We start from the raw sequence: 26,739 nt of genomic DNA, 5'->3' as shown, positions 1-26,739 counted from the left end.
GCTAAAGAATCCAATGCAGCGTCTGAAGAGGCCCGTGGGGCTGGACGAGGGGGAATGGGTGTCCTTACTTCCAAGAAGGAAGCAGCCTCTAGTGAAAGGGCACGGATCCCCCAAGCAGCCTCTAACAGAGACACACTGGAGGGTGGGCGAAGGGATAGGATCTTCCTGGGGCTCCCTTGGTTTCCAGGGATGCGGAGAAGACGTGGAAGAGATGATGAAAATGGGGATAGGGTGCCGAGGAGGCCCCTGGGCGGTTCTTGAATGAGCTCTGAGCTCCTGCCTACTCTTCCCCGGCCCTGCATCACAGAAATGTCACTGAGCGCTCACTAGGCACAAAGCTCACCTTGTGCCCCACCTCAGGAGCCTTCATCAGCCCCAAGGGCATGTCCTCATTTTACAAGCACTGCATCTGAAGCTCAGAGAGGGCGGCTCACCACCCGAGGTCACACAGGAATCCGGCCTCCCCAGGGCGTGGAATAGTACTCCAGCCCCGGGGGTTTCACTCTTCCGGGGCCCCCCTCAGGGAGGAGCCGGCCTCGAGCCCCTCCTGCTCCCCGCCCCCGAGGGGCGGCCCGGGGGGCGGGCGGAGGAAGTGAGCGCAGCGGGGAGGAATGTGAGCGGGCGGGGCGCGCCGGCCCGGAGCGGCGGGGACAGCCGGGCGGGCGGCCGGGGCGGCGGGCGCGGCGGGGCCGAGCGCGCGGGATGCCTCACTTCACCGTGGTGCCGGTAGACGGGCCGCGGCGCGGCGATTATGACAACCTCGAGGGTCTGAGTTGGGTGGACTACGGGGAGCGCGCCGATCGGGACGACGCGGACGGTGAGGGGCCGCCCGGCGGGGTCCCGGGCCGGGGCGGGGAGCGGGCCATGCGGGGCCGGCTGGCGCACAGACGCCGGGCCGTGCGCGTACACGTCGATGAGGGCCCAACTTTTCTTAGACTCCTTCGCCGCTAAACAGTCCCCAACTTCTCGCGCGCAGACACAATTTTCCTGGGCCCCGGGCGCCTGCTGTCGCGGTCGGGCCTCCCTCCTCACCCCAGCTCCTCCCTTGAGGGCCGCGGGCGGGGGCTGCAGACGTGGCCAGGCCAGCGGGGCCGCCTGGGGCGCGAAGAGCGCTGAATCTCCATCTGTGGCTCTTCCCGCCTGGCTCTTCCCGCCAGGCGGGACCCCAGCCCTCTCACCTCCTGCCAACCGCCCCTAACCTCTTCTCGTCTCGCCTACACTTTTGTGCTTAAGCATCTCTTTCCCTAAAATCACACTCTCTCCTCCGCTCCCCTCCCCTTCTCCTTCCTTCTGTGTGCCACCCAGCACTCCAGTCCCCTCGGAGGGAAGCCTGAAGGGGTCTGTGGGCCACTGCCTGAGTGCTACATGGATCCCAGCTTACATCTGTAGGTACAGTGGACACTCCACCCTTGTGGAGCACTCACACGGGACCAGGCTTGTCTAGGCACTTTACCTGAATTAACTCGTTTAATCCTCCTAATTTCCCACCCTGGGATAGGTAGTGTTACTGTTAGGAATGAGTGAAGTGAGGCATGGAGTAGTTATGTAACTCGCTCTAGGGGATTCAGATTGAGGGTGGGAGACTCCAGAGCCCTAACTCTTAACCTAGCTGTTAAACTGGGCCTGAAACCCGGCTTCCCCCTCCTAGCTGCCTGCCCTTGACTTTGACCATCTCTTTCCCTAGGAGGCCCCCAGAGCCCTGTCCTTGCAGGGCTCACTCTTGTGTGAACACTCCAAGAACCTGTGTCTGGGTGTGCAGCAGCACATGCATGTGTAGTTGTGCTTGTGCAAATGTATAGCTGTGGGGTACCGCAGAGCCAGCCTGGGGTCACGATAGCACATTCTTGTGGCCTACGGTGATGAGGATGGTGATGTGACTGATGACAAATGCTTGGTCTGTTACTGACCGTGATGGAGATCTGCAGGGGACATGCATGTTGGTGGCATGTGTCAGGTGATGTTATCTTGATCTGACTTGGATTTGTCTCTGATGGGGACCTGACTGAGGTGATCCATGCTTCATGTGGGTGATGGCTATATGTGTGTCACTTGACTGCTGTGTGTGGAGATGGCAGAGCGCAGTGGCATGGGCTGCTGGACATCATGGAAATTTAACAGGCTTGACAGCTTGTGAGGGTGTACACACCTCAACCCCTGCCGGCACCTGCCCCAGCCTGGGACCAGTGGACAGAGCAGGAGCCAGCAGCCACCCCTGCTCCTCTGCTAGCCCTTGGAGGCTCTCTCTCCCCAGAGGCTGGGTTGGGCTGCATCCCTAAGATCAGCCTGGACCAGCAGGTAGGCAGAGCGAAGCCCAGCCTCAGGCTCCGCCTTGGCCTCTCACAGAGGACTAGAGGGAACTGGCTGCCTCACATTGGCTGAGTCCTGCCAGGTCCCTTCAGGCTGGGCCAGCTCCTCCCACTATCCCCCCCACCTCCTCTTCCTCCCTTTCAGCCAGATCGTGACTGTGTCTGCAGTATGGGGGACATTCTGCACCCTGGTGAGTGGTTATGATCCTTCTAGTTGAGGGCTGCAAAGGGTCAGGGGTACAAAAATAGTGACCCTGAGGGCATCTCATGGGACCCCCCCTCCCCTCCATCAGCCTGGTATCTGAATCTCTCAATGCCCATACCTCTGCTCCAAGGGCATAGATGGACTTGTACATCCAGCCCACCGTGGGCAGAGGGTGAAGAGGTTCTAGATGAGTACCCCTGGCAGATACCTGTACAGGGATACCAGGAGTGTCACCTGGATCCCTGTTTGCAGCTGGCGCATTCACAGCTGCTGGCCAGAACACACATATCAGAGGCAGCCCCCAGGCCCAGCCTTCATGCTGTGGTTCACCAGGGGTCTCAGGTGGCGTCTGAGTAGCTTTGGCCTGGCAGGCATGCCCAGACCTGCCCTGGGATTTTTGGAATAGCTGAGGGCAGTACAGATACCCAGGCACTGCTTAGACCCCACCTCCCCCCAATTCCCACAATCCCATGGGAGCTGTCCTTAACTGAGGTGATTTTGGGGAACTCCATGGAATCCCTGCTGGGTGTCTGGCACCAGGCTGTCCTTTTTCTGAGGCATTTGGAAGAGTGGATGTTATTAGCTCTACTTTATAGGAAAAGAAACCAAGGCAGCACAGAGAGGGTAAGCAGGTTGCCCTAGGTCACACAGAGGGAGGCACAGGAATCCAAGCTTGGCTTCTGGCCACTGAGCACCAGGAGCCTTGGATAAAACTGCAACCCCCAGACACTCTTTAGTTGTGGCCTGTACATGCCTCCTGGGATGGAAGGGGGTCCTAAGCAGGAGTAGGGAACCCACAGCTCAGCTTTCACCTGGATCTAGGGGACCCTGGGACCCAAGTTTGGCCCTTTCACTGAGTCACCTTGCCTCTGAATCTGAGCTTTACATTCCTTGTTACTAAAAGAGAGTAAATGATACCTACTAGAGTATTGCTATGAGAACTAAAGGTAACCTTTGGAAGGGCTCTGAGCTGCCCTGGCATCATGGCTGAAGGGACAAGGGATCAACTGGGTCTTGCAGACCATCCACAGGCATTTTGAGGGTACTGCTATGTGCTCAGCTCTGTGTTTTCTAGATGCTAATACAGTCCTTAGAGAGGTGAGGTTAGGGTTAGACAATGGCGGTGGTGGTGGACGGAAGGCTGCAGTGCAGGAGTTTAGAATGATTTATCCTTTATACTTCTACAGAAGGGTCAGAAGAGATAGACAACAAAAATTCCTCCCCAAAGGACTCTTACTGTAAGAAAGATCAAAACCATGCAGAGGAAAGGGGCAAGGACTCTGAGGCAGATGATGACTGGATCTAAGAAATAAATTTAGCTTAGAGATTCCTGGCAGCCACGGCAGAAAGGGAAACAAGATGAGCTCTTATAGTTGCCTTTTTTGGACAGAATAAAGCCTCTGACTTATTCAGGGAAGATATTTTTGTCACAAAAATCTAAGAGTAGTTTTCAGGGACTTCTCACTGAAGGACCATCCATGTACTGGGTTTTCAGGTTTTTCTTGACTCCTTATCCTCATCCTGAACAAGCATCAAGGGCACAGCAAATGTCTTAGGGTGTCTGAGTAGCTACGTGACCACCCACCTCCCCGACCCCGAGGCTTTAAAGTGATTCTGTAGGCTGGCCTCACCTCTCACTCTCTGTCCACTTTGCCCTTAGCACTGACCTACACACAGACATGTAGCTTCTGGTACTGAGCTGCTTCACTTACTTAGCTAGTCCAGGTTCCTAGAGAAGGCGATGTACTTTTTTTACATCCTGTGGGAAGGAACAGCTGATTTTGCCCCAGAAATTGTCATCAACATGCTTTACCTGTCAGTCTCTTGGGGCAGTAAAGAATCCACAGCAGAGCACCTGCTGAGTGATTGTTTGCTCAGAGAAGTTAAGTTTCATATTGATGGCAAGAGGATGTATGAAATGGAGGCGGCGTCATTCAGTATTTTTCGCTGCAAACAAGAGAAATGGATTGGGGGCTATTTAACAAGAAAAGGTTGCCAGGTAGCTCTCACAAAACCAGGCATGGCCAGAATACCCCACTAGTCTGGATCAGTGAAGACACTTCTGTTGGCCACCTCCATCACAGGACACCAGGCCAACACTGCTGCCGTAGTCGTTGCCATCCAACACCAACGTGGCTTCTTTGAACCAAGATGTCAGCTGTGAGGCCTTCAGTCACTGCCACCACAGTTTCCAAACTGAAGGGTTTTTTTCTCCCTTAGCAACTAGAAAAGGACTCTTGGTGTCTTCTGCCTGCTTCATGGAAAGCTGGGAATGTCACCCACTGAGACTCACAATGAACACAGTTTGGAAAACGAAAGAGTGAATGCTGGGTGGCCAGAAAAAGCAGCCCAGTTTTGAGTGTTGAGGCAGCCGTATTGAAAGAAGGTGCATCTGGCTTCTTTCTGTGAGGTTTCCTTGGTGCTGAGGCCCTACCTCACCGGCCTGGGGGGTAGGCGGACGTGGGGACTGGCCACGCGCCTAGTTTTGGGCAAGCGGCTGGTATCTGGGGACAGGGAGGTAAACAAGCGAGTTGTGCCTACAGTCCTTGCCCAGCCCCACACCCACCTGGTCAGGCTTTCGTAGGGCTTTCCCAGACGACCCTAGACAGCTCTGGGCGCCCACTTCCATACACTGGACAGTCTCCTGCTTGCCGCTCCTCCCGGCATGCCTCAGGCAGCCCTCAAGAATCCCGTCCCCGCGCGGTGCATGATGGGGTGGCTAGGAGGTGGCTGGCTGATCATGGCGGCAGAAGGCGCCACGTGTGGCTTTCTCTATCTGGAGGGTAGCTCTTGGGGGAGCCCTGAGGACACTGAGCCCTTGGCACCTGGCACACTGGGTATTCCAGAAGGGCTGGGAAAAACGGGAGTGTGTGTCTCAGGGATGGTCTGAAGGCGGGCCTTGACTGAGCCACGCCCTTCTGCAGCAGATTCCGCCCCTTGGTGTTAACAGTGCTGAGCTAGTGTGTCTGGGCGCTTCGCTCCTGTGCCCCCTGCTAGATGAGTGTTCGTGCTGGGTTTTGATCATTGGCCAGTCTGCCAATTCTGGCTCTTTCAAGGAGGCTGACAGGGTATGTTGGGGAAACTGAGGCCCCGTATTGTTACACTGGTCCCTAAAGTGCTCCACAGAGATGACAGCAGGCCTGCTGGGGAGAAGTGCATGCTGGGGGCTCAGTAGGCAGCCCCTGACTAGGATTCTGTTTCTCTCTCTCTACAGGACATGGCAACCATAAAGAGAGCAGCCCTTTCCTTTGTCCCATGGAGGCTTCCAGAGGAAATGACTACCATGACAGGAACCTGGCACTGTTTGAGGTAGCTGAGGAGCCATTTTGGGCCATGGGTGTGGGCACGCAGGGACCTGTCAGGACCTAAGCCTTAGCTAAGCAAGCTGGCTGGGTGTTGTGCCTCTTTATGTCTGCGCTCCTCCTCCAGTCTCTGCTTGTCTGTCTCGCTTCTTTGGGAGCCAAGCTGTAGTTCTCTTGGCCCTTTCAACTGAAACTGCTTTCCCAGAGGCCTCTACCCCATTACTATCTCCAAGCGTGTTTACCTTTGACTTCCATGCAGCCCTTCAGCAAGGTCACCACCTCTCAGGATTTCTAACCTCAGTATTTCCTTTGTTTCTTTCACATCTGGGACTTCTCACAGTCCACAATTCTTCCCTCTCCTGTGAACTCTTCCTTGTCCTTCCTGATTGACTCCTCCAACTCTAGCCCCATCAAGTTCACCAAGACCTGGTCCTTCTCACTGAATCTGCCCCCTCTCTCCATATCTATAACCTCAGTGGATCTCTCTTTGGAAACATTCCCAGTTTTGTGACTTTGGCCTTGAATTTTATCATTTTCAGACTCAAATCAGAAGTTGGCTCTGAATTGAAGTCATGGTTTAGGCCCCTAAGTTCTGACCCACACCTACCCACATTCTGTGGAAGTCTCGTAGGCTCTTCAGTCTCCATGGACTTTCAAAGACCTGCATCTTCACTTCTTACTCCAAGCCAGTTTCTCCTTGTGTGTAGGATCAGAAGGGAGCTGATTGATAGGGAAAAACTAAATGTGGGCAACTGGCAGGTAGAAACACAGCGCTCAGGAAGCTGTGCTAGCTACCGTGCCATATCTTGAGCCCTGGGAGGCCTCTAGACTTGACCCCTCCCAAAGATGGGCTAGGGGGCTAGGATCCCACCTTGGGGGTTGAGGTGGGTTATTCACAGGGTGTGGGGAAGACCATCCAGGAGGATCAGGGTTTGGGCAGATAAGAGAGACTTCATTTGTCCCAGACATCTCTCTTTTGACTCCTCTTTTAATTTCTTTGTTTTCCTGGGATCACTAGGGTGGCTATTGAGCACAGATGTGTGTTCCAGAGGCCTGCTCATAGCAGGGAGGTGGCCAGCCAGAACAGGCAGGATGAAGTGTGCCTGTCTGTCCTACCCTTTCCCCTGAGGCAGGTAGTTTTGCAAATGGGCTGGTAGTGATTGAGCCAAGGTGGGGCAGAGAGAAGTGAGTGCTGGGGTGGGGCACCCACACCTGCCCAGTTGGCTGGCTTGGGCTTCCCCAGGCAGGAGCCCAAGCCTGCCTCAGGGCTTGGCAAGGGACCAGAGGCCAGGCTGCTGGCTGCACACAGGTAGCCTGGTGCCAGTTGGGCCAGTTGCCAGAATGCCCTGTGGCTCTGTTTACAGGAAGAGCTGGACATCCGCCCAAAGGTGTCATCTCTTCTGGGCAAGCTCGTCAGCTACACCAACCTCACACAGGGCGCCAAGGAGCATGAGGAGGCTGAGAGTGGAGAGGGTGCCCGTCGGAGAGCAGCCAAGGTGAGCTGGTCAGAAAGGCTGCTCCTAGGAGGACAGTCAACACCATGGAGTTGGCAGTTTCCCCACGTAGCTGTTAGCATCCTGGGGAAGTAGGTGCCAGGTGTGGTGAGCATGGAGGATGGGCACTGAGTACTTTGGGTTTAAGGAGGCAAGGACTGGGCTGAGGAGGAGCCCCTCAGGGCAGAGGACCAGGGAGACCCTTAGAAATAATGGTGGGAGCGACCACTGCCTTTACTTAGGCCTGTGTGTGTGTGTGTGTGTGTGTGTGAGGCATCATACTAAGCAGTGGGCCAGGGTTCTTGCATGTTATCTTCACAAAAAATCTGTGAGGCAGTTTCTGTTATCATCCCCACTTTATAGGTGAGGAAACTTGAGTGTCAAAGATGTTACGTAACTTGCCTAAGGTGACTGAGCTAGACAAGGTCAACACATAACACTGGGAGACTTGTGGGTTTCTTGTGAGGTATGTGACTGTGTAGAATGCCAGATCACTGGCATCCCATCAGGATGGGTAAGGGTGTTACCTATGGAACTAGGAGCCTTAGGGCTGTGTGACCTAGAGCAGATGACTAAACCCTTCTGCCCCTTTCTTTGTTGGCTCCATTGGCAGACCTCTCCAGTAGCCCCTTGGAGTGCTGAGACTGGGGGTGACAGGAGTAAAACACTGCCTCCTAGGGGTTCCCGATCTCTCTCCTGGTCTTATCCCTGTTCACTCTCCGGGCCTCTGGCCCTCCAGTCGTCCTCTCTTCGGGATGACTTTGTTGTTGTTCAGTCACTTGGTCATACCCACCTCGTTTGCGACCCCATTGTAGCCTGACAGGCTTCTCTATCCATGGATTTCCCAGGCACGAATACTGGAGTGAGTTGCCATTTCCTCCTCCAGAGGATCTTCCCAACCCAGGGATCAAACCCACATCTCCTCCATTGGCAGGTGGGTTCTTTACCACTGGAGCCACCAGGGATGACTTTACCCTATCCCTAACCTGTGTGATGGGGCTCAGTTTAACCAAAGGCTGGGTTGTTTTTTTTCTCCTACATATTCAGTTTAGAGGCAAAGCAGCTTCCCTCCATGTCTCCTGACTCCCTGAGGTTTGGAAAGCAGCTGTGACCCAAAAGGAGCTTGGATCTGGCACTAGCTGACCTCTTGCTGGAGGTCAACACAGGCAGGAGGAGCCCTTGGCTGGAATAAACCACATCCCCCAGTCTCAGACCTGCCCTTGACATTTGGGCAGGTATTTGAGATTGCCCTTGAGATTGCCTTTGCCCTTGAGATTACTGAGGTGGGTGAGGAGAGAGGATTGACCAGGCGGCTGTGCATCCCTCATGCAACTCTTCTCGGAGGCAACCCAGCCCACACTTGAGAGAGGACAGCTGATATCTTGGGGTCACACAGACCTGACCCTCACCCTATCCTGTTGGTTGTGATTTTGATGATATTTTCTGAACTGCAGATAGCAGAGAACTCTGTTTATCTCTGGCTATCCCTGTTTAGCCCTGCGGTGAGGGGTGAGATCCTTGGGTAAGAGTCTCCTCTCTGTCCTTTCAGGCCAAGTCCAGGAAGCCACTGGCTGGGAGTAAAAAGGTCCCTAAGAAAGGCTAGAGTACATCTCAACAAGGTGTTCTGGGTTGGTGAAGGGCTGTGGTCCTTGGCCTTATGAAGAGCCCATGAGGATGCTGGGTTCCAGCCTCAGCTTACCTGCCACCTCCCCTGGCCCTGGGTTTAAAGAGGCAGAGGATGACTGAGTGTCCCAGCACTAGTCGCTGTTTCATGGAGAAAGGAGGAGCCTGGTCAAGTCCACAGCAAATCAGCAGAAAGCTAGGGAGCTGGGGCCACTGAGCTGTGGTCCTCACCCAGGCGGGTGTGAGCAGGGGCCTCAGAAAAGAAAAGCTTAAAGCCGGAAAGGTGGGCCTTCAGCCAGACCACACCAAGACCCAAGGCAGCCTCTCCATGGCAGCCACTCTGGCTGTGGCCTGGTGACCTTCTGAGGCTGCCAGAGGTTATTTAGAGATGCAGAAAGCATTTCCGGCCCTGCCCTTTCCCATACTGCCCTTTTCCCAGAGTGACTCAGCCTTGAATGGGGAGGCTGGGAGCTGCCACTATCCAGTGGGTGGTCCAGGGCTCAGTCAGAAGCCACATGAGGTGTATCCATCACCTGCTCTGTACAGGACAGCTTGAGAGACCATTTGTTTTTACTCAGGGCCCTCCCAGGCCCTTCTGGGGTCCTTTAGGCTGTGCACGGATCCTGCATCCGGCCTGGGCCCTGGAGAAGAGTTCCTGTGGCCACAGAGTTCTTTCTCCCACGTCGGCTCTAGAGCAGCAGGCTTTGCTGGGGGCTCTGGCAGAAACTCTTAGGACCCCACAACTCTGTGCTATTCTCATGTGGGGCTCAGTTCTTCAAGAAGGTACCAGCCCTAACTCTGTGCTTCCTCGTTTGCCCTGGCCTCCTGTTTAGCCCCTCCTCTGCTCTTAGGTAGTTGAGACATCCTGCCTGGATGTGCCCATTAAGACAGACTTTCCTTACCTGCCTTCCAGCCTGAGTCTCCACTCTGTACGCAGGTCTTCCCCAACAGGTTATCCCAGAGGCCTTCTAAGGCATCACTCACTGGGCTTAGGAGCACCTTTTGAGTACCTGCAGGGCCTGCTGATGACAGAACAGTGAATAAGCCAAGTTTACCCCACTATGGTCATTCAAGTGAACAATTACCGTGACCTGTTGTGACCACTATGATAGAAGAGTATATCAGATACTGAGGGAATGCAAGAGGAAGTACCAACTCTGCCTAAGGCAACCTGGGGTAACTTCCTGGAAGAGGCAACAGTTAAGTCTCCTGAAGGTTTAACTGAAGAGGAATTTGCCAGGCCGTAAGGCAGGGATAACCATCCCAGGCAGTGCCCAGCACATGCCCTGGTTCAGAGGCTCTGAGGGTCTGATGTTGTCCGGGGCCGAGACTGACAGAGGTGATGGGGCATGCCTGGTAGCCCAGGCCAAGGAGCCTGGCCCACACTGGATTACAGTATAGACAATGCAGAGGAGTTTTAGTAAGGATGATGCAACTGGTCTTGGTTTTCAGAGTCCTGCTCTGGCAGCAGAGTGAGCTGGAGCATGGAGAGGTTGACAGGCATAAGAAGGCACTATCCAGGTGGCCCAGGTGTAGCGTCCCAGCTTCAGGGGATTAAGACCAAGGCAAGGCAGACTGATCTCAGGGCACCTTGAGAGGTACACTGGGTACGACTTACTTTCCCCTGGACTGGATGGGGGCGTGGGAGAGAGGGAGGGTCAGGAACAACTTTTTAGATTCTGGCCTGGGTACAATAGGGCCTGCTGGCTGAGAAAGTGGAGGTCTGATATAGACTTCACTTTCTGGAAGTGTGAAAGAAGAGAGGAAGGGAAGGTGGCAGGACCATGAAGGGGAGGTGAGGCTCAAAAGTTCACACATGGGGTTTGGAAAAGAATCAGGTTTTATACCTTCCCACTCCCCAACTATTTCTTAATGTATGAAGGTCAGCATGGCCATCCAGTCAGCTCACCCTCTGTATCCCCAGGTCTCCACTTGGGATGTCCTTTTCCAGCCTATTCTCTGGCTGAATACCCTGGAGGTGGGGGACTGCCAAGCAATGAGGGGCCCCTCTGATGCTCCATCTCCCCCACTCCCCTCCTGCTCCATAGGCACCCAGCATGGGCACCCTCATGGGGGTGTACCTGCCCTGCCTGCAGAACATCTTTGGGGTTATCCTCTTCCTGCGGCTGACCTGGATGGTAGGCACAGCTGGTGTGCTGCAGGCCCTCCTCATTGTGCTCATCTGCTGCTGCTGTGTGAGTATTCTGGATGGGGCAGGGCCACGGCTGCCCCACAGAGCCCGCCCAGCTGAGCTGTTCACCTCCGTCCTCCTTCCCACAGACCTTGCTGACGGCCATCTCCATGAGCGCCATCGCCACCAATGGCGTGGTTCCAGGTGGGTGAGTGCCATTCAGGCCTGAGGTGGGGAATAGGCCCAGAATCCCCCTTGACATGCCCGGAAACACTCATTCCCTGCCCCCCAGACAGTTTTCTGGTGGGGTCTTAGTCCTTGAATCCATGAAAGTGTCACCACTTAGGAGCATCCCTTCTTGATAGAATTTGAGATCACTGTTGTTTTATGTTTTATTTGTTCGGGGTTTGTTTTGTTTTGTTTTTTAGTATAAAAGTAATTTTTTAAAGTGGGTGCTGAGGCTGATAAAGAAGGTGATAGGGCATTGTTGGTGGCCCAAGCCAATGAGCCTGGCCCACACTTTATGGATTGTAGGTTTTCCATGATGAGACTGGACTTGGTTTTCAGAGACTCCATGTATTTATACCTTCCCTGTGGACTCCTGGATACTTATTTTATTCTTTGGTTCATAACCTTAGTATTATAGTTTAATTTTTTGCTTGCACTGTTCCACTTTGGCTATTTGGCTATTTAGGTTGGTTCCTGTGTTTGAATCCTTTTTTATTTTTTTCAAATAACAGTTTTATTAGTTTTAGTATAAAATTAATAGGGAAAAACCAATATATGTTTATCAGAAGAGGGATTTAAAGTATAAAAAAATGTAGAAAAAAATTGAAGAGTACCCATAATCCCACCATCCTGAGTTCAAAACGATTAGTTAGCCTTTTGGTCCATGGTTTTAGGGTCTTATAAAGTATTGAGATGTATTGTTTTCCCCAAACTCTGTGTGTATGTGTGTGTATTTCTCAAATGCTGAAAACAGTTTATTTGGTTTTTTAAAACAGAGTGATATTATCTAATTTATGTGATTATTCTCCTATTCTCTACTTTTTCACTGTTGTAAACATTGTCTCGAACAGTCTTACACACTGATCTTTGTTCATGCCCCTGGCAGTTTCCTTAGGAGAAGGTCCTCAGTTCAGTTCAGTCGCTCAGTCATGTCCGACTCTTTGCGACCCCATGGACTGTAGCACGTCAGGCCCCCCTGTCCATCACCAACTCCCGGAGTCTGCTCAAGCTCATGTCCATTGAGCTGGTGATGCCATCCAACCATCTCATCCTCTGTCATCCCCTTCTCTTCCCGCCTTCAGTCTTTCCCAGAATTAGGGTCTTTTCAAACGAGTCAGCTCTTCCCATCAGGTGGCCAAAGTATTGGAGTTTCAGCTTCAACATCAGTCCTTCCAATGAATAGGAGAAGGTCCTAGAGGTGGGATTATAGGGTGAAAAGGAGTGGCCTTTATAAAGCTTCTTGATCCTTGTTCCCAGATTTTTCACAGAGAAGATTTATCAGGAGCAGTTTCAACCAGAAGCATGGGATGGCTCTTGTCGCCTGCACCCTCACTGGCCCTGAGGCCCAGGGTTGACTCAGTCTTGCCAGGGGTGTTAGACTGTGATGGAAGCACAGATTCAAGGCAGGAGAGTCAGCCATGGACAGTTAACCTGTGGCTGGCCCTAGGGGCGAAAAACTAGATAAGATATAGTCCCTTCCCTGGTCTGGAGGGTCAACTAACAGAGTTAGCCCTTGGGAAGTGTGCAGTGTACTGAGATAGGACACAATCAGCCAGGGGAGTCAGTGGGGACTGACCTAACTCCACTGAGGCTTTGCAGCGGACCTAGAGCTGCCCCAGCTGAGTAGTCATCTCACTCGCCCATGCTGTGTGTTGGAGTCAGATGAAATCAGGTCCACCCCCAGCCTGGCCACTTATTAACCATGCTATCTTAGGCAAGGTTGTCTAAACGTTCTGCTCATTTGTAAATAAGAAAAGTGGTCCCTGTGCCCCTGGATGGTTGTGAAGCGTTGTCATGGGAGAGGCCCTTTTGAAGAAAAACCAGCCTTGACCTGTGTATGCTTTTTCTGTTGTAGCTGGGGGCTCCTATTTCATGATCTCCCGCTCCCTGGGGCCAGAATTTGGAGGTGCCGTGGGCCTGTGCTTCTACCTGGGAACAACATTTGCGGCAGCCATGTACATCCTAGGGGCCATTGAGATCCTGCTGGTAAGTCAGGCTAAGTCCTGGCCGTTTCTGTTCTTGTTGGAACAGCCCCTTTCCTATAAGCCCAGGCTCTTCATGCTCCCCTCATATCTGGTCCAGATCTAGGGCTTACAATAAGGAAGGCCTCTCTGAGGGAGAAAGATTTTTGTCAAGCCAGTCTCCCCTTCAGCCCTTTCCCAGTTTGGATCAGGCATGGAAGGGGCCTGGCAGTCTTCACCTTGGCCCTGGATGTTTTAGCTGCCCAGGCACTATTTCAGCTGTGGCAGGTGGTCTGTGAACTACCGCCTGTAACACTGTGATGGGCCTCGGTGGTGATGGAGAGCCTGTTTCCCGGGCTTATGTGGGCTCTGGCCAGCTCTGTCTTCAGGGTTCTGTGCCAAGGTCTCTCAGATCCATCTTATCCTCTTACTGAAATCAGGGAAGTCAGTACCCTCTCTGTGGGCCCTAAGTGTGCTCTGACTCAGCTTCCCGCCTCCCACTGGACTGTCCGGGTGGTGGGGAAAGAGTGGGAGGGGCAGTGGGGAGCATAGGTTAACCAGTGCCCGCCCCTGGGCATCCAGACAATAGATGTTTAGAGGAACTGCCTGCCTACTTCCACCTCCAGATCCTCTGTCTGTAGCACGGAGCCTATTCCTGGATATTCTGGGGGCTTTATTTTTGTTTTTCTATTTCCCACATTCCTACATTTATTATCTGGATTTTTTCTGTAAGGAAGTTTGTCCTTTTTCCATTTGTTTATTTATTCAATTACGTATTTATATCAGTATGGACTCCTGGATATTTATTTTTATTCTTTGGCTCATAATCCTATACTGTCATTTATTTTGTTGCTTCTCAAACTATTCCACTTTTGTTTAGCTATTCAGGTCAGCTCCTGTGTCTGGATCCTTTTTTTTTTCTTTTTTGTAAGTAATTGCTTTATTAAGATATATTTCAAAAAAAAAAAAAGATATATTTCACATAAAATTCACTGCTTCCCAAGTAACTAAGGGGTAAAGAATCTGCTTGCCAATGCAGGAGACGAGGGTTTGATCCCTGAGTCTGGAAGATCCCCTGGAGGATGAAATGGCAACCCACTCCAGTATTCTTGGCTGGAGAATCCCATGGACAGAGGAGCCTGGCAGGCTACAGTCCATGGGTTGCAAAGAGCTGGACACGACTGAGTGACTAAGGACATACTCCACATAGGAAAATTGAACCTCCTTTATCTGTCTTCTTGTTTCAGACCTACATTGCCCCTCCAGCCGCCATTTTTTACCCAACAGGCACTCACGACACATCGAGTGCCACCTTGAACAATATGCGGGTATATGGGACCATTTTTCTGACCTTCATGACCCTAGTGGTGTTCGTTGGTGTCAAGTATGTGAACAAATTTGCCTCGCTCTTCCTGGCCTGTGTGATCATCTCCATCCTCTCCATCTATGCTGGAGGCATCAAGTCTATTTTTGACCCTCCTATTTTTCCGTAAGTAACCTGGGAGTACCTCCAGGCATTATACTGACATCCCCCCTTACATAGATGGCCTTCTCTGTAGAGGCTGCCCGATGGGAGCAAGTTGGGGTCTCGGGCTGAGCAGCTGCTGATACTTTCACCTCCCCCACACCCCACAGAGTATGTATGCTGGGCAACAGGACACTGTCCCGGGACCAGTTTGATGTCTGCGCCAAGACGGCTGTGGTGGACAACGAGACAGTGGCCACCCAGCTCTGGAGCCTCTTCTGCCACAGCCCCAACCTCACGGCTGAGTCCTGCGACCCCTACTTCCTGCTCAACAATGTGACCGAGATCCCGGGCATCCCTGGTGCAGCTGCCGGCGTACTCCAGGGTGTGTGCTCCCTTCCGCCTGCTTCCCCCACCCCGCCGGGCCCCCGCAGCAGAGCAGAAGGAAGGAACGAGCATGGAGGGACAGGGTAGCACAGAGCCGCCCTTGTGTGGCCAGCTCAGGAACGGAGGGTGGTGCTGGCTGCCTTCCCAGCCCAGCAGTGTCCTCTCAGCCCAGCTCCTGGCAGCTAAATTTCGGTTGAACGGAGCCTGTTTTGGCCAGTGTCCCAGGCCTGCGGCAGCCCCCCAGAAAATTCTGGCAGCCCCTCTCTCCCCAGCCACCAGCCCCTGACCCTGCCTGGGATAGTTCTCACAGGAGCCATAAAGGGCCTCTGTCTCAGAGGCAGGCAGTGGTGGACAATGGCAGTTCAGCTACCTTTGCCTTCCAGACTTCCAGCCAGCCAGTCCTTTCCTGTGGCCAGAGTGGCCCTGTGGCTGAAACCACAGCCATCGGGCTGAGGTCACCCCCTTGAGCCCCCAGAACCTCTTACACCTGCAGCCCCTGGCTGGGCTGCCCCAGACTTCCCTGGGGCTGCAGTGGTGATGCGGCCGCCCCCACAGAAAACCTATGGAGCGCCTACCTGGAGAAGGGTGAGGTCGTGGAGAAGCACGGGCTGCCCTCTACGGACGCCCTTGGCTTGAAGGAGAGCCTGCCCCTGTACGTGGTGGCTGACATTGCCACATCCTTCACCGTGCTGGTTGGCATTTTCTTCCCCTCAGTAACAGGTGAGCCCTCTTGCCCACCCACACTCCCTGCCCCTACTCCTAAGGGAGCCCCTGAGGGAGTCTCATTGTTTTTGGAGGCATCATGGCTGGCTCCAACCGCTCTGGGGACCTCCGAGATGCGCAGAAATCCATCCCAGTGGGGACCATTCTGGCCATTGTTACCACCTCCCTTGTCTGTATCCTTTCCCAGGCCTGGCACTGTGGCAGGGGGGTGCGCGGGCAGGAGGCACTTCCTTATGTTTAAGTTACCACCTGGCATGTGCAGACACACCACACACGCATGCACGTATACATCAACCCTCACACACATGCACACGTTCAAGGGGTTTGTTTGTACCCGACATGAAACCTCAGCTGCAGGTGTCCTGAGACTGGGCGAGGGGGTCCCTGGGGCCCTGTGTAGGGAGTGAGCGGGGGCAGCAGTGGCAACAGAGGTCCAGCTTTCCTTGACGCGGCTGCAGACTTCAGCAGCGTGGTTCTCTTCGGCGCTTGCATCGAGGGTGTGGTCCTCCGGGACAAGTGAGTGAGCTGGGCCCCTCCCTGTGGCTATGGGCTCAGCTTTTGCTGCCCAGACCCCAGCCCCCCTCATACTTGTGGTCCCACACATGTCCTCAGGCTGCTGGCTGTCAGTGTTGGGTCAGTCCCACCAGGACTTTGGCTTCTAAGAGGATGGTGACATCAAATTGATTCTGGGCTGGAAGGATAGGGGCTGGTGGACTGGCCTCTGCTGAGGGCCAGAGCTCTGTCCCCCATAGCTGTCCTTCTTGACCCTTGCCAGCCCTCACACTGGGTGGCCCCAGCCAGGGTTTCAGGGGCTCCTTGTATGGAGCATGGTCTGAGCCTGGCCCTTGCAGGTATGGCGACGGTGTCAGCAGAAACCTGGTGGTGGGCACATTAGCCTGGCCTTCGCCCTGGGTCATCGTCATCGGCTCCTTCTTCTCCACCTGCGGTGCTGGCCTGCAGAGCCTCACTGGGGCACCACGCCTGTTGCAGGCCATCGCCAAGGACAACATCATCCCTTTCCTTCGGGTGAGCCTCTTGCACTCGCCCACCATTTGGGTGTTCCTAGCCCAGGGACAGGAGCCTGATGGGCTGCTGTCTATGGAGTCGCACAGAGTTGGACACGACTGAAGCGACTTAGCAGCAGCAGCAGCAGCAGCCCCTCACGCTGGCCAGGGAGAGAAGTAGACAGTAAATCGGGTGCATGCTATCCTGCTAGAGGCCAGGGCCAGGCAGCCATCCACGGAGAGCTGCTGTTGGCAGAGCTGCCTGGGTCCAGAAGCCCCAACGCCTGTCTCCACTCACAGCGGAGAGGCCTGGGGAATTGGAGGGCAGAGTACCTGTCAGGATAGGTTTGGCTGTGACTTGAGCCCTTGAGGGACTTGGAGATGATGGAGGCCAGGCTGTGACTTGTGTGTCCTGATGTGTGGAATGGGACCAACTTCTTCGCTTCTGACCCCATTGCCCCTGGTGTGTACAGGTTTTCGGCCATGGCAAGGCGAATGGCGAACCGACGTGGGCCCTCCTCCTGACGGCGCTCATCGCCGAGCTGGGCATCCTCATAGCCTCGCTGGACATGGTGGCCCCCATTCTATCCATGTGAGCTGGGGGCCAGGGCAGGGCAAGGGCCCTGGGAAAGTCTCCCTCGCACCCTCAGCCACACCCTAGCCAGGAGCTCTGCCCAGCAACTCGTCTGTGACCCTCTCTAGGGTTGAGGATGCAGCTGGCAGACAGGTCAGGCTGTTGGGGGATGTTTGCCTAGCAGAGCTCAGCCTTCTGAACCTCTGCCTTCCAGTGCTTACTCAGATGTTTTAAAGAGACCAGTAGGTCCCTTGTGCCTCTATGGGAGATACCCAGAGCAGGGACGGGCAAGCAGCAATCTCAGCACCCTTGATGAGCCGCCACTGTCCATACACCTGTTTTCAAGTTGCTTGCTTTTAAAGTTCTGGAGTCAGCTGGGCATTTGAACCTGCCAATACCCTGCAGGAGGTGGCAAACTCGCAGCAGTTTCCAGGGGTCTCAGAGACAGTTAGTGTCCTCGTTCTGCTCACCTCCACCAGTGCCAGGGCCACTGTGCCCTCCTCACACGCCTTGCTCCACAGCCAGTGCCCTCTTGCTTGTTCCATTGTGTCTGAGCCACCTTTCACCACCCCACTCGGCCGGTAGGACTGACAGAGCTCCCTTCCCCCTGAAGCTGCGCCCCCAGCCACAGCCAGGCCTGCCGGAGTCAGTGCTCCCCTGTTCCCCCAACACACCTCCGCCCGGCTCCACGTACACCTGAAACTCCCCTTGCCGCAGTTGTCTCGGGCGGTGGCCCCTTAACACCCATGTCAGGATGTGTCAGCCTTGATGCTGAGGCTGCTTCCCCTGTAGCCCTAACGGGACTGAGCATGCCCCTACTGTGAGAGTTCCTGCCCCTGGCCTGCCCTCTCTCGTCAGCCCTGCTGCCTCCTTGTCTGTCCTTCCTCACTTACCAGCTGAGGGTAGAAGTGGGCAGCCACTCCCCTCAGCCCTCTGCCTTTCCTGTCTTTCTTGAGGGGCTCAAGCAGTAGGTCTCTTCCGTCCTGGTCTCCCACACCCACTGAAGTGTCCCTCAAGTGTCTCTAATGCAGTGACTCAAAATGGCCCTCTTTGGACGCCCTCTCCCCACACTCATGACAGCCCCTCGTCCAACTGGTCCCCCAGGCCAGAGGCCTGGCTTTTGTCTAGCTGCATCCAGGCACTGAACTTCCCTTTATACCATCCTCTTCCACAGCTGTTCCCCCTGTCCGCAACCCCCTCGTGGTCTCAACATCCTCTGAGAGCAGGCACCACCACAATGTCCCATCCACATCTGGCCCGGGGCGTGGGCGAAGTGAGGCCGAGACGACCTGCCTGACTGTGCCGGGCAGGGCTGTGACAGTCTCGGCTCCTCACCTAGGCCCAGCCTGGGGAGGGTCCGGGACGTCGGGCACCTGGCTACCAAGCGGGCCGCTCAGTCCCAGCTGCTCCCTGTGCCACAGGTTCTTCCTGATGTGCTACCTGTTTGTGAACCTGGCCTGTGCTGTGCAGACACTCCTGAGGACCCCCAACTGGCGGCCTCGGTTCAAGTACTATCACTGGTACGTGCCAGCTGGGCCCCTGAGCCAGGTTTTCTGACATGAGAGTTATGTGGGAAACCATTCTGGATGGGGTTTGAACTTTCTGGGCAACAGTTTCTATTGGTGAGAGACTGGGAGGTCCTTCCCTGACTCTGGCCCTTTTCCCATCTCTGGCCCAGGGCGCTGTCCTTCCTGGGCATGAGCCTCTGCCTGGCCTTGATGTTTGTCTCCTCCTGGTACTATGCCCTGGTTGCCATGCTCATCGCCGGCATGATCTACAAGTACATTGAGTACCAAGGGTGAGTGTGGGAGCACCCAGTCGGGTGCTCAGGGCTGCTGGGCTGGGCTGTAGTTGGGTGTGGGGAGCTGAGCCATCCTTCTTTAAGCCACCATGGCACGGGGGTTGGGGGGCTGTGACTTGGGCCTGGTCCCTTCCATCCCACGTACACATGGACACAAGTCCTAGGGGTTTACCCACCAGCCTTTGGGGGCTTCTGCAGGGCTGAGAAGGAATGGGGCGATGGGATCCGAGGCTTGTCCCTGAGCGCTGCCCGCTATGCCTTGTTGCGGCTAGAGGAGGGCCCTCCTCACACCAAGAACTGGCGGTGAGTCACCCGGGCCTGGCGGGGACAGTCGAGGTTTTCAGGGGGCGCCCCTGTGAGAGGGGAGAGTCACGAGGTGCTGGCTTCCCTCCCTAGTCCGTGTTCCCTGTCCTGAGCTGCCAGGGGCACCATCCTGCTTATCGGGCCCTTGGATCACTGCTACCTGAGGGGGCCTGGGAGCCAAGAGAGGAGGGAGCTGGGCTCCCTGCAGACCTCTGGCCCTGGTCTCAGGCTGCCTCTCCATCCGGCCACTCAGGCCTCAGCTACTGGTGTTGCTGAAGCTAGATGAGGACCTTCATGTGAAGTACCCGCGGCTCCTCACTTTCGCCTCCCAGCTTAAAGCTGGCAAGGGCCTGACCATCGTCGGTTCTGTCATCCAGGGCAGCTTCTTGGAGAGCTACGGAGAGGCCCAGGCCGCTGAGCAGGTACTGCTGGGGCAGGAGTTGGGGGTAGGAGGACCCTAAACCAGACTGGAGATGTCTGGGCTGTAGCTGGTGCATAGGGGAGGGGACCAGTCCTGGCCAGCCAGGTGAGCTGAGAGCGGGAGCCAGGTGGGTATGAAGGTTCCATCTTGCAAGCATGGTCTCTGGGTGGGCAGCTTGCCCCCATCTTCTCCCCCACCACCAAGCAGCTCTGTACCCTGGGGCCTGGGCAGGGAACCCAGCAGAGGGGACATGGATGGCCTTGCCTTCTGACCCGGGTATGTTCCCTACAGACAATCAAGAACATGATGGAGATTGAGAAGGTGAAGGGCTTCTGCCAGGTGGTGGTGGCCAGCAAGGTGCGGGAGGGGCTGGCTCACCTCATCCAGTCTTGCGGCCTGGGTGGCATGAGGCACAACACCGTGGTGCTGGGCTGGCCCTACGGCTGGCGACAGAGCGAGGACCCACGCGCCTGGAAGACCTTTATTGGTGTGTGAGACACAGGGCCTGGGCTCGACCACATAGGGCAGGGACCAGGGGTTAAGCGGGGGCAGAGGCCAGAGAGTCATGGGCTGACGATCGATAGTGCCCCTCTTCCCTAGACACCGTGCGCTGCACCACGGCTGCCCACCTGGCCCTGCTTGTGCCCAAGAACATCGCCTTCTACCCCAGCAACCACGAGCGCTACCTGGAGGGCCACATCGACGTGTGGTGGATTGTCCACGACGGCGGCATGCTCATGCTCCTGCCCTTCCTGCTGCGCCAGCACAAGGTGGGCCAGGCGCTCAGGCCATGGCGCGAGGGGCTGGGCCCATGCAGGGGGGCTGCAACTGAGCCACCACCCTCCATGGCCGCAGGTTTGGAGGAAATGCCGGATGCGCATCTTCACGGTGGCCCAGATGGACGACAACAGCATCCAGATGAAGAAGGATCTGGCCATCTTCCTATACCACCTACGTCTAGAGGCAGAGGTGGAGGTGGTGGAGATGGTGAGGCCCCTGCCCACCGTGGCCCTGTGGATGCCCTGCCCAATCCCCGTAGCCTGGTCCTCACGGCTTACCCTCTCCCCAGCACAATAGCGACATCTCTGCGTATACCTACGAGCGCACACTGATGATGGAGCAGCGCTCCCAGATGCTGCGGCAAATGAGGCTGACCAAGACAGAGCGGGAGCGAGAGGTCAGTGACCTTTCTCAGCTCAGGGCAGGGTCTGGCTTGGGGAGAGGCCATCAAGTGGGGGCATCAGAATGACTCACTGCGGCCCCCCTCATTTTCCCTGAGGCTGGGTGATCACGCTGGGCCAGCTTGGCTCCCCACGGCACTGAGGCGACCTCCTCTGGTTGTCCTCAGGCCCAGCTAGTCAAGGACCGGCACTCAGCCCTGCGGCTAGAGAGCCTGTACTCGGACGAGGAGGATGAGTCTGCAGCTGGGACTGACAAGATCCAGATGACATGGACCCGGGACAAGTACATGGCCACGGAACCCTGGGACCCCAGCCACACGCCCGACAACTTCCGGGAGCTGGTGCATATTAAGCCGTGAGTGCAGCAGAAATGGACGCAGCCGTATCCCGGCCTGGGGGTGGGCTGGGGGCAGATGAGCCCGGTGGGGTGATCCAGGGTTGGGATCCACGATCAGCCACATTATCTGCAGGGACCAGTCTAATGTGCGGCGCATGCACACGGCTGTGAAGCTCAATGAAGTCATTGTCACACGCTCTCATGACGCCCGCCTGGTCCTACTGAACATGCCCGGACCGCCCAAGAACAGCGAGGGTGATGAGAACTGGATCCTTTGGTGGGGAGATGGGCAGTGTATGAGGTCAGGCTGGGAGCTCCTGTCCCTGGGTGCCCTGGGCGTTTACAGGGTACTCCAGCTCTGCTTGATGGGCCAGACTTCCCTGGGTGCTTCCCTGGGCGCTACTTCCTTGACTGATGCCCCACAGACATGGAGTTCCTGGAGGTGCTGACCGAGGGCCTCGAACGAGTGCTGTTGGTACGTGGCGGTGGCCGTGAAGTCATCACCATCTACTCCTGAGCCCAGTATAGACTTGTGGCCTAGAGTGAAGGTGTCCAGGGTAACACAAAGCCCCCCTCCAGCACCCACCTGCCAGCCCCACTTTGCCTGGCCTCACCCTGGACCCAGCTTTACTAGGTCTCCTTGGAGACTGGGCCCAGACCTGGCCATGGAGATGGATCCGAGGTCCCTCGGGACCCTGAGAGGTTCGGGGACTTGCCCGTCCAGCACGCCAGGATGCCTGTCCTGACTGGAGAAGACTGGTGGGGGCTGACATGGGGATTGAAGGCAGCTGGCCCGGGAGCGCTATTTATTGCATATTTATTGTTTGGATGTCACCATCAGAGAGGAGGGGAAGGGTGACAAGGGAGGGATCCGGCCCAGCCCGCCTGCAGGAAGATCTGACTCAGCTCCTGTGGGCGGGGACCCCCACCAAGCCAAGTTGAATGGAACCAGCCAGCTGAAGCCTGACTTTTTTCAATAAAACATTGTGTACTTCTGGGCCTCCCGCTGCCCTGGCTCTGTTTCCCCTGGCACGGGGGAAGAAGGCGGGACTGAATCCAGGCCCAGAGCCGGCTCCCTGAGGCTGTGCCCCTTTCCGGCAACCACTGGCCAGCCCCATTGGCCAGGCTGTCCCTCCCACTGGCCCTGGGGCCCCTCCCACCCCCACTCCAGATAAGGCCAGCCCAGGACCGCTTTACCGGGCACCAGGCACTAGGGCTGGAATGGGGCTGCCCGGCTCCCCGCGGCAGTGGGTCCTGCTGCTGCTGGGGCTGCTGCTCCCCCCTGCTGCCCCCTTCTGGCTCTTCAATGTGCTGTTCCCCCCGCACACCACGCCCAAGGCCGAGCTCAGTAACCACACACGGCCCGTCATCCTCGGTAAGCCCCCGCCAGGCCTGATACACCCGGGATAGCCCTTGGGGAACCAGGGCCCCGGCCCCTGGTAGCACAGCCTGCCGACGCCCTTCTGCCCATGCGTTAGCCCCGATTTTTAACTCAGTGTTTGGAGGGGCCAGAGGCTTGTCCTGAGGAGAAATCCACCCCTTCTCGCACCACACTGTTCCTGTGTCTCCAAGGTGTCTCTCCCAGGTGGGTGGAGTGGCGGGTGGGTGTGCCGGAGGGCTTGGTCAGGGCATTACAAGCTGTGGTCAGCTGTAGCTGTAGCCAGACCCTGGGTCCAGCCTCCTCCCTCCCCTCCGCCGCTCCTTCCTCAGCCCCCACCCCTGCAAGGACGAGGTGCCCAGCCCAGGAGAGCAGGAGAGACCTGTCAAGTCTTGCCCCTGCTCCCTACACTATTTGTTCTCCTCTTGGACTTTAGCAGAGATGGAGAGTCGTGCTAGCTGTTTGCTCTGTGGGGGCAGGGGTCAGTGGCCTTGGCCACTGGATCTTCCCTCTCTGGTAGAGTCTGGGCTTTGGGGAGACGGAGCAGTGGATATGAACAGAAAGGATCTTGTCCTTAGTCTCTGGGGGTTGACAGTGTGTATAGGAGAGGAAGGGGTGGGGCTAGTCACTGTGGTGTCGGGGAGGTGAGGCTAGGGTGGGGTCCACCACAGGGGAATGGGAGGGATCCAGAGTGAAGGCTGGTGCCCGCAGTGCCCGGCTGCCTGGGGAATCAGCTGGAAGCCAAGCTGGATAAACCGAGTGTGGTGAACTGGATGTGCTACCGCAAGACAGAGGACTTTTTCACCATCTGGCTAGATCTCAACATGTTCCTGCCCCTTGGGGTAGACTGCTGGATCGACAACACCAGGTGGGTGCTGTCCCCTCTGGCCTAGTCCCTTGCCCTGCTCCTTGGCCGGGTCTGCTGAATGTCCCACTGCCCCCAGGGTTGTGTACAATCGCAGCTCTGGGCGGGTGTCCAATGCCCCCGGTGTACAGATCCGTGTCCCCGGCTTTGGCAAGACCTACTCTGTCGAGTACCTGGACAGCAGCAAGTTGGCAGGTGTGTGTGTGCTGAGGGAGAGGTGGGGCTCTAGGCTGTGTTGGGCTTGCAGGGGCCATGGCCACAGCCCCTGGTACTGCCGCCTTCCCCACAGGTTATATGCACACACTGGTACAGAACCTGGTCAACAATGGGTACGTGCGGGATGAGACAGTGCGGGCCGCCCCCTACGACTGGCGGCTGGAGCCTAGTGAGTGTGTCTATGTTTAGGGGGCTTGGGGGGCAGGGCAGAGGCCCCCACCTCCAGCCATGCTGACCCATCCCTGCTGCAGGCCAGCAGGAAGAGTACTACCTGAAGCTTGCTGGGCTGGTGGAGGAGATGCATGCCACGTACGGGAAGCCGGTCTTCCTCATTGGGCACAGCCTTGGCTGCCTGCACCTGCTCTATTTCTTACTGCGCCAACCCCAGACCTGGAAGGACCGCTTCATCGACGGCTTCATCTCTCTCGGGGCTCCCTGGGGAGGCTCCATCAAGCCTATGTTAGTCTTGGCCTCAGGTGAGAGGGCCTGTGATCACTTGGGTCCCACAGGATGTGGGGGCGTGGTGGAAAGAAGCTGACTGTGCGCCTGGCCCTACTCCTGTTTTCTCACAATGCCCAGCTGGGGGGTGTTGTCTACCACCTCTGGGAAATAGCCCCTTTCATTGTCCTTGGAGAGCAGTGAGTCCAGCCTGGACTGTTAGACAAATTGCTGACAGTTTGTCTCAGCAATGATAAAGGGGAGGTAAACAAAGATGAAGTGAATCCCAGCAACCTGACTCATTGCTCAGTCTGACTGAAGTCTGTTCCTTCTGGCCTCAGGTCTACCCACTCAGCTCCCAGGAGCTGCTTTGCACACGGATCTTCCCTAAGCCAGGCCACAGCAGATCTGCCAAAGCCAGGGCCAGACCCCAGGAGCCCCTCCTGCCCTTCCCTGAGGAGTGGCACAGATACCTCGTGTGGAGCATGTACTGTAGGCTGAGCACACCTGGACATGGTCTTACCTCTAGGAGCTGAAGTGAAGGAAACACCAGACCACATCAATGGGTGTCAAACAGAGATGGGTCTCATTTCATCCTTCCCAGAACACAGCTCTGAGCCCTGTGCAGCACAGGCCACAAGGGTCAACAGACGCTTGCCTGAGACAGAACTGCCAGCACTATATCCCCCCAACTCATACTCCCGTCCTCACGAAACACTGCTCCCCTACCCTCCTGTTGTAGCCCTCCAGCTCTGCCTGTCAGAGGTGCCATGGGGGCTTCTCAGTTAACAAGTACACATGAGCACTTCTTGAATGCTAGGCCGGTTCTAGTCTAGGACTTGGAGTCTGTGTTTGGATTGGGCAAGGACAAGATTGAGTGTCCAACTGGCTTGGGCTGGGGGGCAAGTTGTGGGCCTGGAGTAGCCAGGCCTGCTGGCTGGAGTAGCCCTGTCCCACCTTACTCTCTGTCCCCAGGTGACAACCAAGGCATCCCAATCATGTCCAGCATCAAGCTGAAAGAGGAGCAGCGCATGACGACAACGTCACCCTGGATGTTTCCTGCCAGGCAGACGTGGCCTGAGGACCACGTGTTCATTTCCACCCCCAGCATCAACTACACAAGCCGTGACATGCAGCGCTTCTTTACAGACCTGCACTTTGAGGAAGGCTGGTACATGTGGCTCCAGTCACGTGACCTGCTGGCAGGCCTCCCAGCACCTGGCGTGGAAGTGTACTGTCTGTATGGCATAGGCCTGCCCACTCCTAGCACCTACATCTATGACCACGGCTTCCCCTACACAGACCCTGTGGATGTGCTATATGAGGATGGTGATGACACTGTGGCCACGCGTAGCACTGAGCTCTGTGCCCGCTGGCAGGGCCGCCAAAAACAGCCCGTGCACCTGCTGCCTCTGCCAGGGACACAGCACCTCAATATGGTCTTCAGCAATCAGACACTGGAGCACATCAATGCCATCCTGCTGGGTACCTACCGAAATAGCACTGTTGTACCCCCGACTGCCAGCCCAAAGCCAATGCCCCCTGAATAAAGACTTTCCTTTGCTGTTAAAAGCCCTGATGTGTGTTGTGGGTTGAAGGAAAGGCACTAGGGTCCTCACACCAGGATGCATTCATCCGCAGCCACAGGCCTGGTGCTTTGTGAAGTGAGGAGCTGTGCTAAAGCCTGGGACTGAACTGGGCACCTTGAGATGTATAGCTTCCCACGAGAAGGGCATGGCAACCTACTCCAGTATTTTTGCCTGGAGAATACCAGGGGCAGAGGAGCCTGGCGGGCTACAGTCCATAGGGTCACAAAAAGACACACAACTGAAGCGATTTAGCATGCACAAACTGCTGGTTGAGCTGTTTAAGCAGCCCGCCTGTGCCTGCCTCTGCTCTGGGCACTGGGGACTGGAGGCAGCTGCACACATAGCAGTGGAATGGGCATACATGGAGCCAAGGGTACAGGATGTGGAAGATCTGAAATGTCCCTCCTAGCTCCCAAAAGGGCAGGCGAGACCCCGCCTCTGGACAGAGGCTTTTGAGTGCTAGGTGCGTGACAGAGTTTAGAATCTAGGAATGCGACAGCCATTAAATAGGTCACTTCACTAGTGAAGATTTAATTTTTAGGTAATGGAGCTACGTGATCTGAGAGAAAAGTATAGAGAGCAACAAGGTGGTGAGTCTTGTGGGTCAGGAAAGGCTTCCCAGAGGAGGTTTTGTCAATGCAGAGATCAGATGGAATGAATGAGAAGGGTGACTATAAAGACTCATTTGAGCCTAAGAGCTGTGTGCAACTGATACAGGGTTTAACCAAGGAAAGAGTGTGACCAGATTTCCAACCTAGAAAAGAGTCCCCTCTCTGCAGCATGGAGTATAGTCTGGGGTGGAGGGTGA

The 26,739-nt window shown here is 55.8% G+C and overlaps 2 protein-coding genes across 3 annotated transcripts; both read left to right on the top strand.

The window, feature by feature from the left end:
• Window positions 657-22,444, top strand: SLC12A4 (solute carrier family 12 member 4). Its single transcript, XM_018062175.1, has 24 exons — window positions 657-817; window positions 5,726-5,820; window positions 7,178-7,309; window positions 10,978-11,124; window positions 11,210-11,264; window positions 13,144-13,274; window positions 14,497-14,738; window positions 14,885-15,099; window positions 15,657-15,821; window positions 15,899-15,997; window positions 16,283-16,340; window positions 16,676-16,850; window positions 17,302-17,420; window positions 18,824-18,922; window positions 19,081-19,200; window positions 19,402-19,506; window positions 19,760-19,928; window positions 20,219-20,414; window positions 20,528-20,697; window positions 20,783-20,914; window positions 20,997-21,104; window positions 21,276-21,463; window positions 21,579-21,712; window positions 21,871-22,444. Exons 1-24 carry the CDS (start codon window positions 703-705, stop codon window positions 21,960-21,962), a joined length of 3,261 nt encoding a protein of 1,086 aa, XP_017917664.1. The 5' UTR covers window positions 657-702; the 3' UTR covers window positions 21,963-22,444.
• LCAT (lecithin-cholesterol acyltransferase) lies at window positions 22,403-25,914 on the top strand. Of its 2 annotated transcripts, none has more exons than XM_005692166.1 (6): window positions 22,403-22,820; window positions 23,535-23,691; window positions 23,768-23,883; window positions 23,978-24,073; window positions 24,156-24,380; window positions 25,318-25,914. In XM_005692166.1, the coding sequence occupies exons 1-6, from the start codon at window positions 22,667-22,669 to the stop codon at window positions 25,890-25,892; spliced, it is 1,323 nt and encodes a 440-aa protein (XP_005692223.1). In that variant the 5' UTR covers window positions 22,403-22,666; the 3' UTR covers window positions 25,893-25,914. The 2 variants fall into 2 exon arrangements, with proteins under 2 accessions (XP_005692223.1, XP_017917665.1); XM_018062176.1 differs by having other exon boundaries at window positions 22,702-23,030.

Source organism: Capra hircus, chromosome 18, assembly GCF_001704415.2.
Source record: "Capra hircus breed San Clemente chromosome 18, ASM170441v1, whole genome shotgun sequence".
NCBI lineage: Eukaryota > Metazoa > Chordata > Mammalia > Artiodactyla > Bovidae > Capra > Capra hircus.
The sequence above is the reverse complement of the archived record's forward strand: the minus strand, read 5'-3'. Positions and strand labels throughout refer to the sequence as shown.

Excerpts from the sequence above, each read along its gene's own strand:
- SLC12A4 (XM_018062175.1), top strand. The coding sequence starts at position 703 with ATGCCTCACTTCACCGTGGTGCCGGTAGACGGGCCGCGGCGCGGCGAT. Across the intron at positions 7,310-10,977 it reads CCCGTCGGAGAGCAGCCAAG|GCACCCAGCATGGGCACCCT; the intron begins GTGAGCTGGTCA and ends CCTGCTCCATAG. Across the intron at positions 19,201-19,401 it reads AAGTACATTGAGTACCAAGG|GGCTGAGAAGGAATGGGGCG; the intron begins GTGAGTGTGGGA and ends GGGCTTCTGCAG.
- LCAT (XM_005692166.1), top strand. The coding sequence starts at position 22,667 with ATGGGGCTGCCCGGCTCCCCGCGGCAGTGGGTCCTGCTGCTGCTGGGG. Across the intron at positions 22,821-23,534 it reads CACACGGCCCGTCATCCTCG|TGCCCGGCTGCCTGGGGAAT; the intron begins GTAAGCCCCCGC and ends TGGTGCCCGCAG. Across the intron at positions 23,884-23,977 it reads GGACAGCAGCAAGTTGGCAG|GTTATATGCACACACTGGTA; the intron begins GTGTGTGTGTGC and ends CCTTCCCCACAG.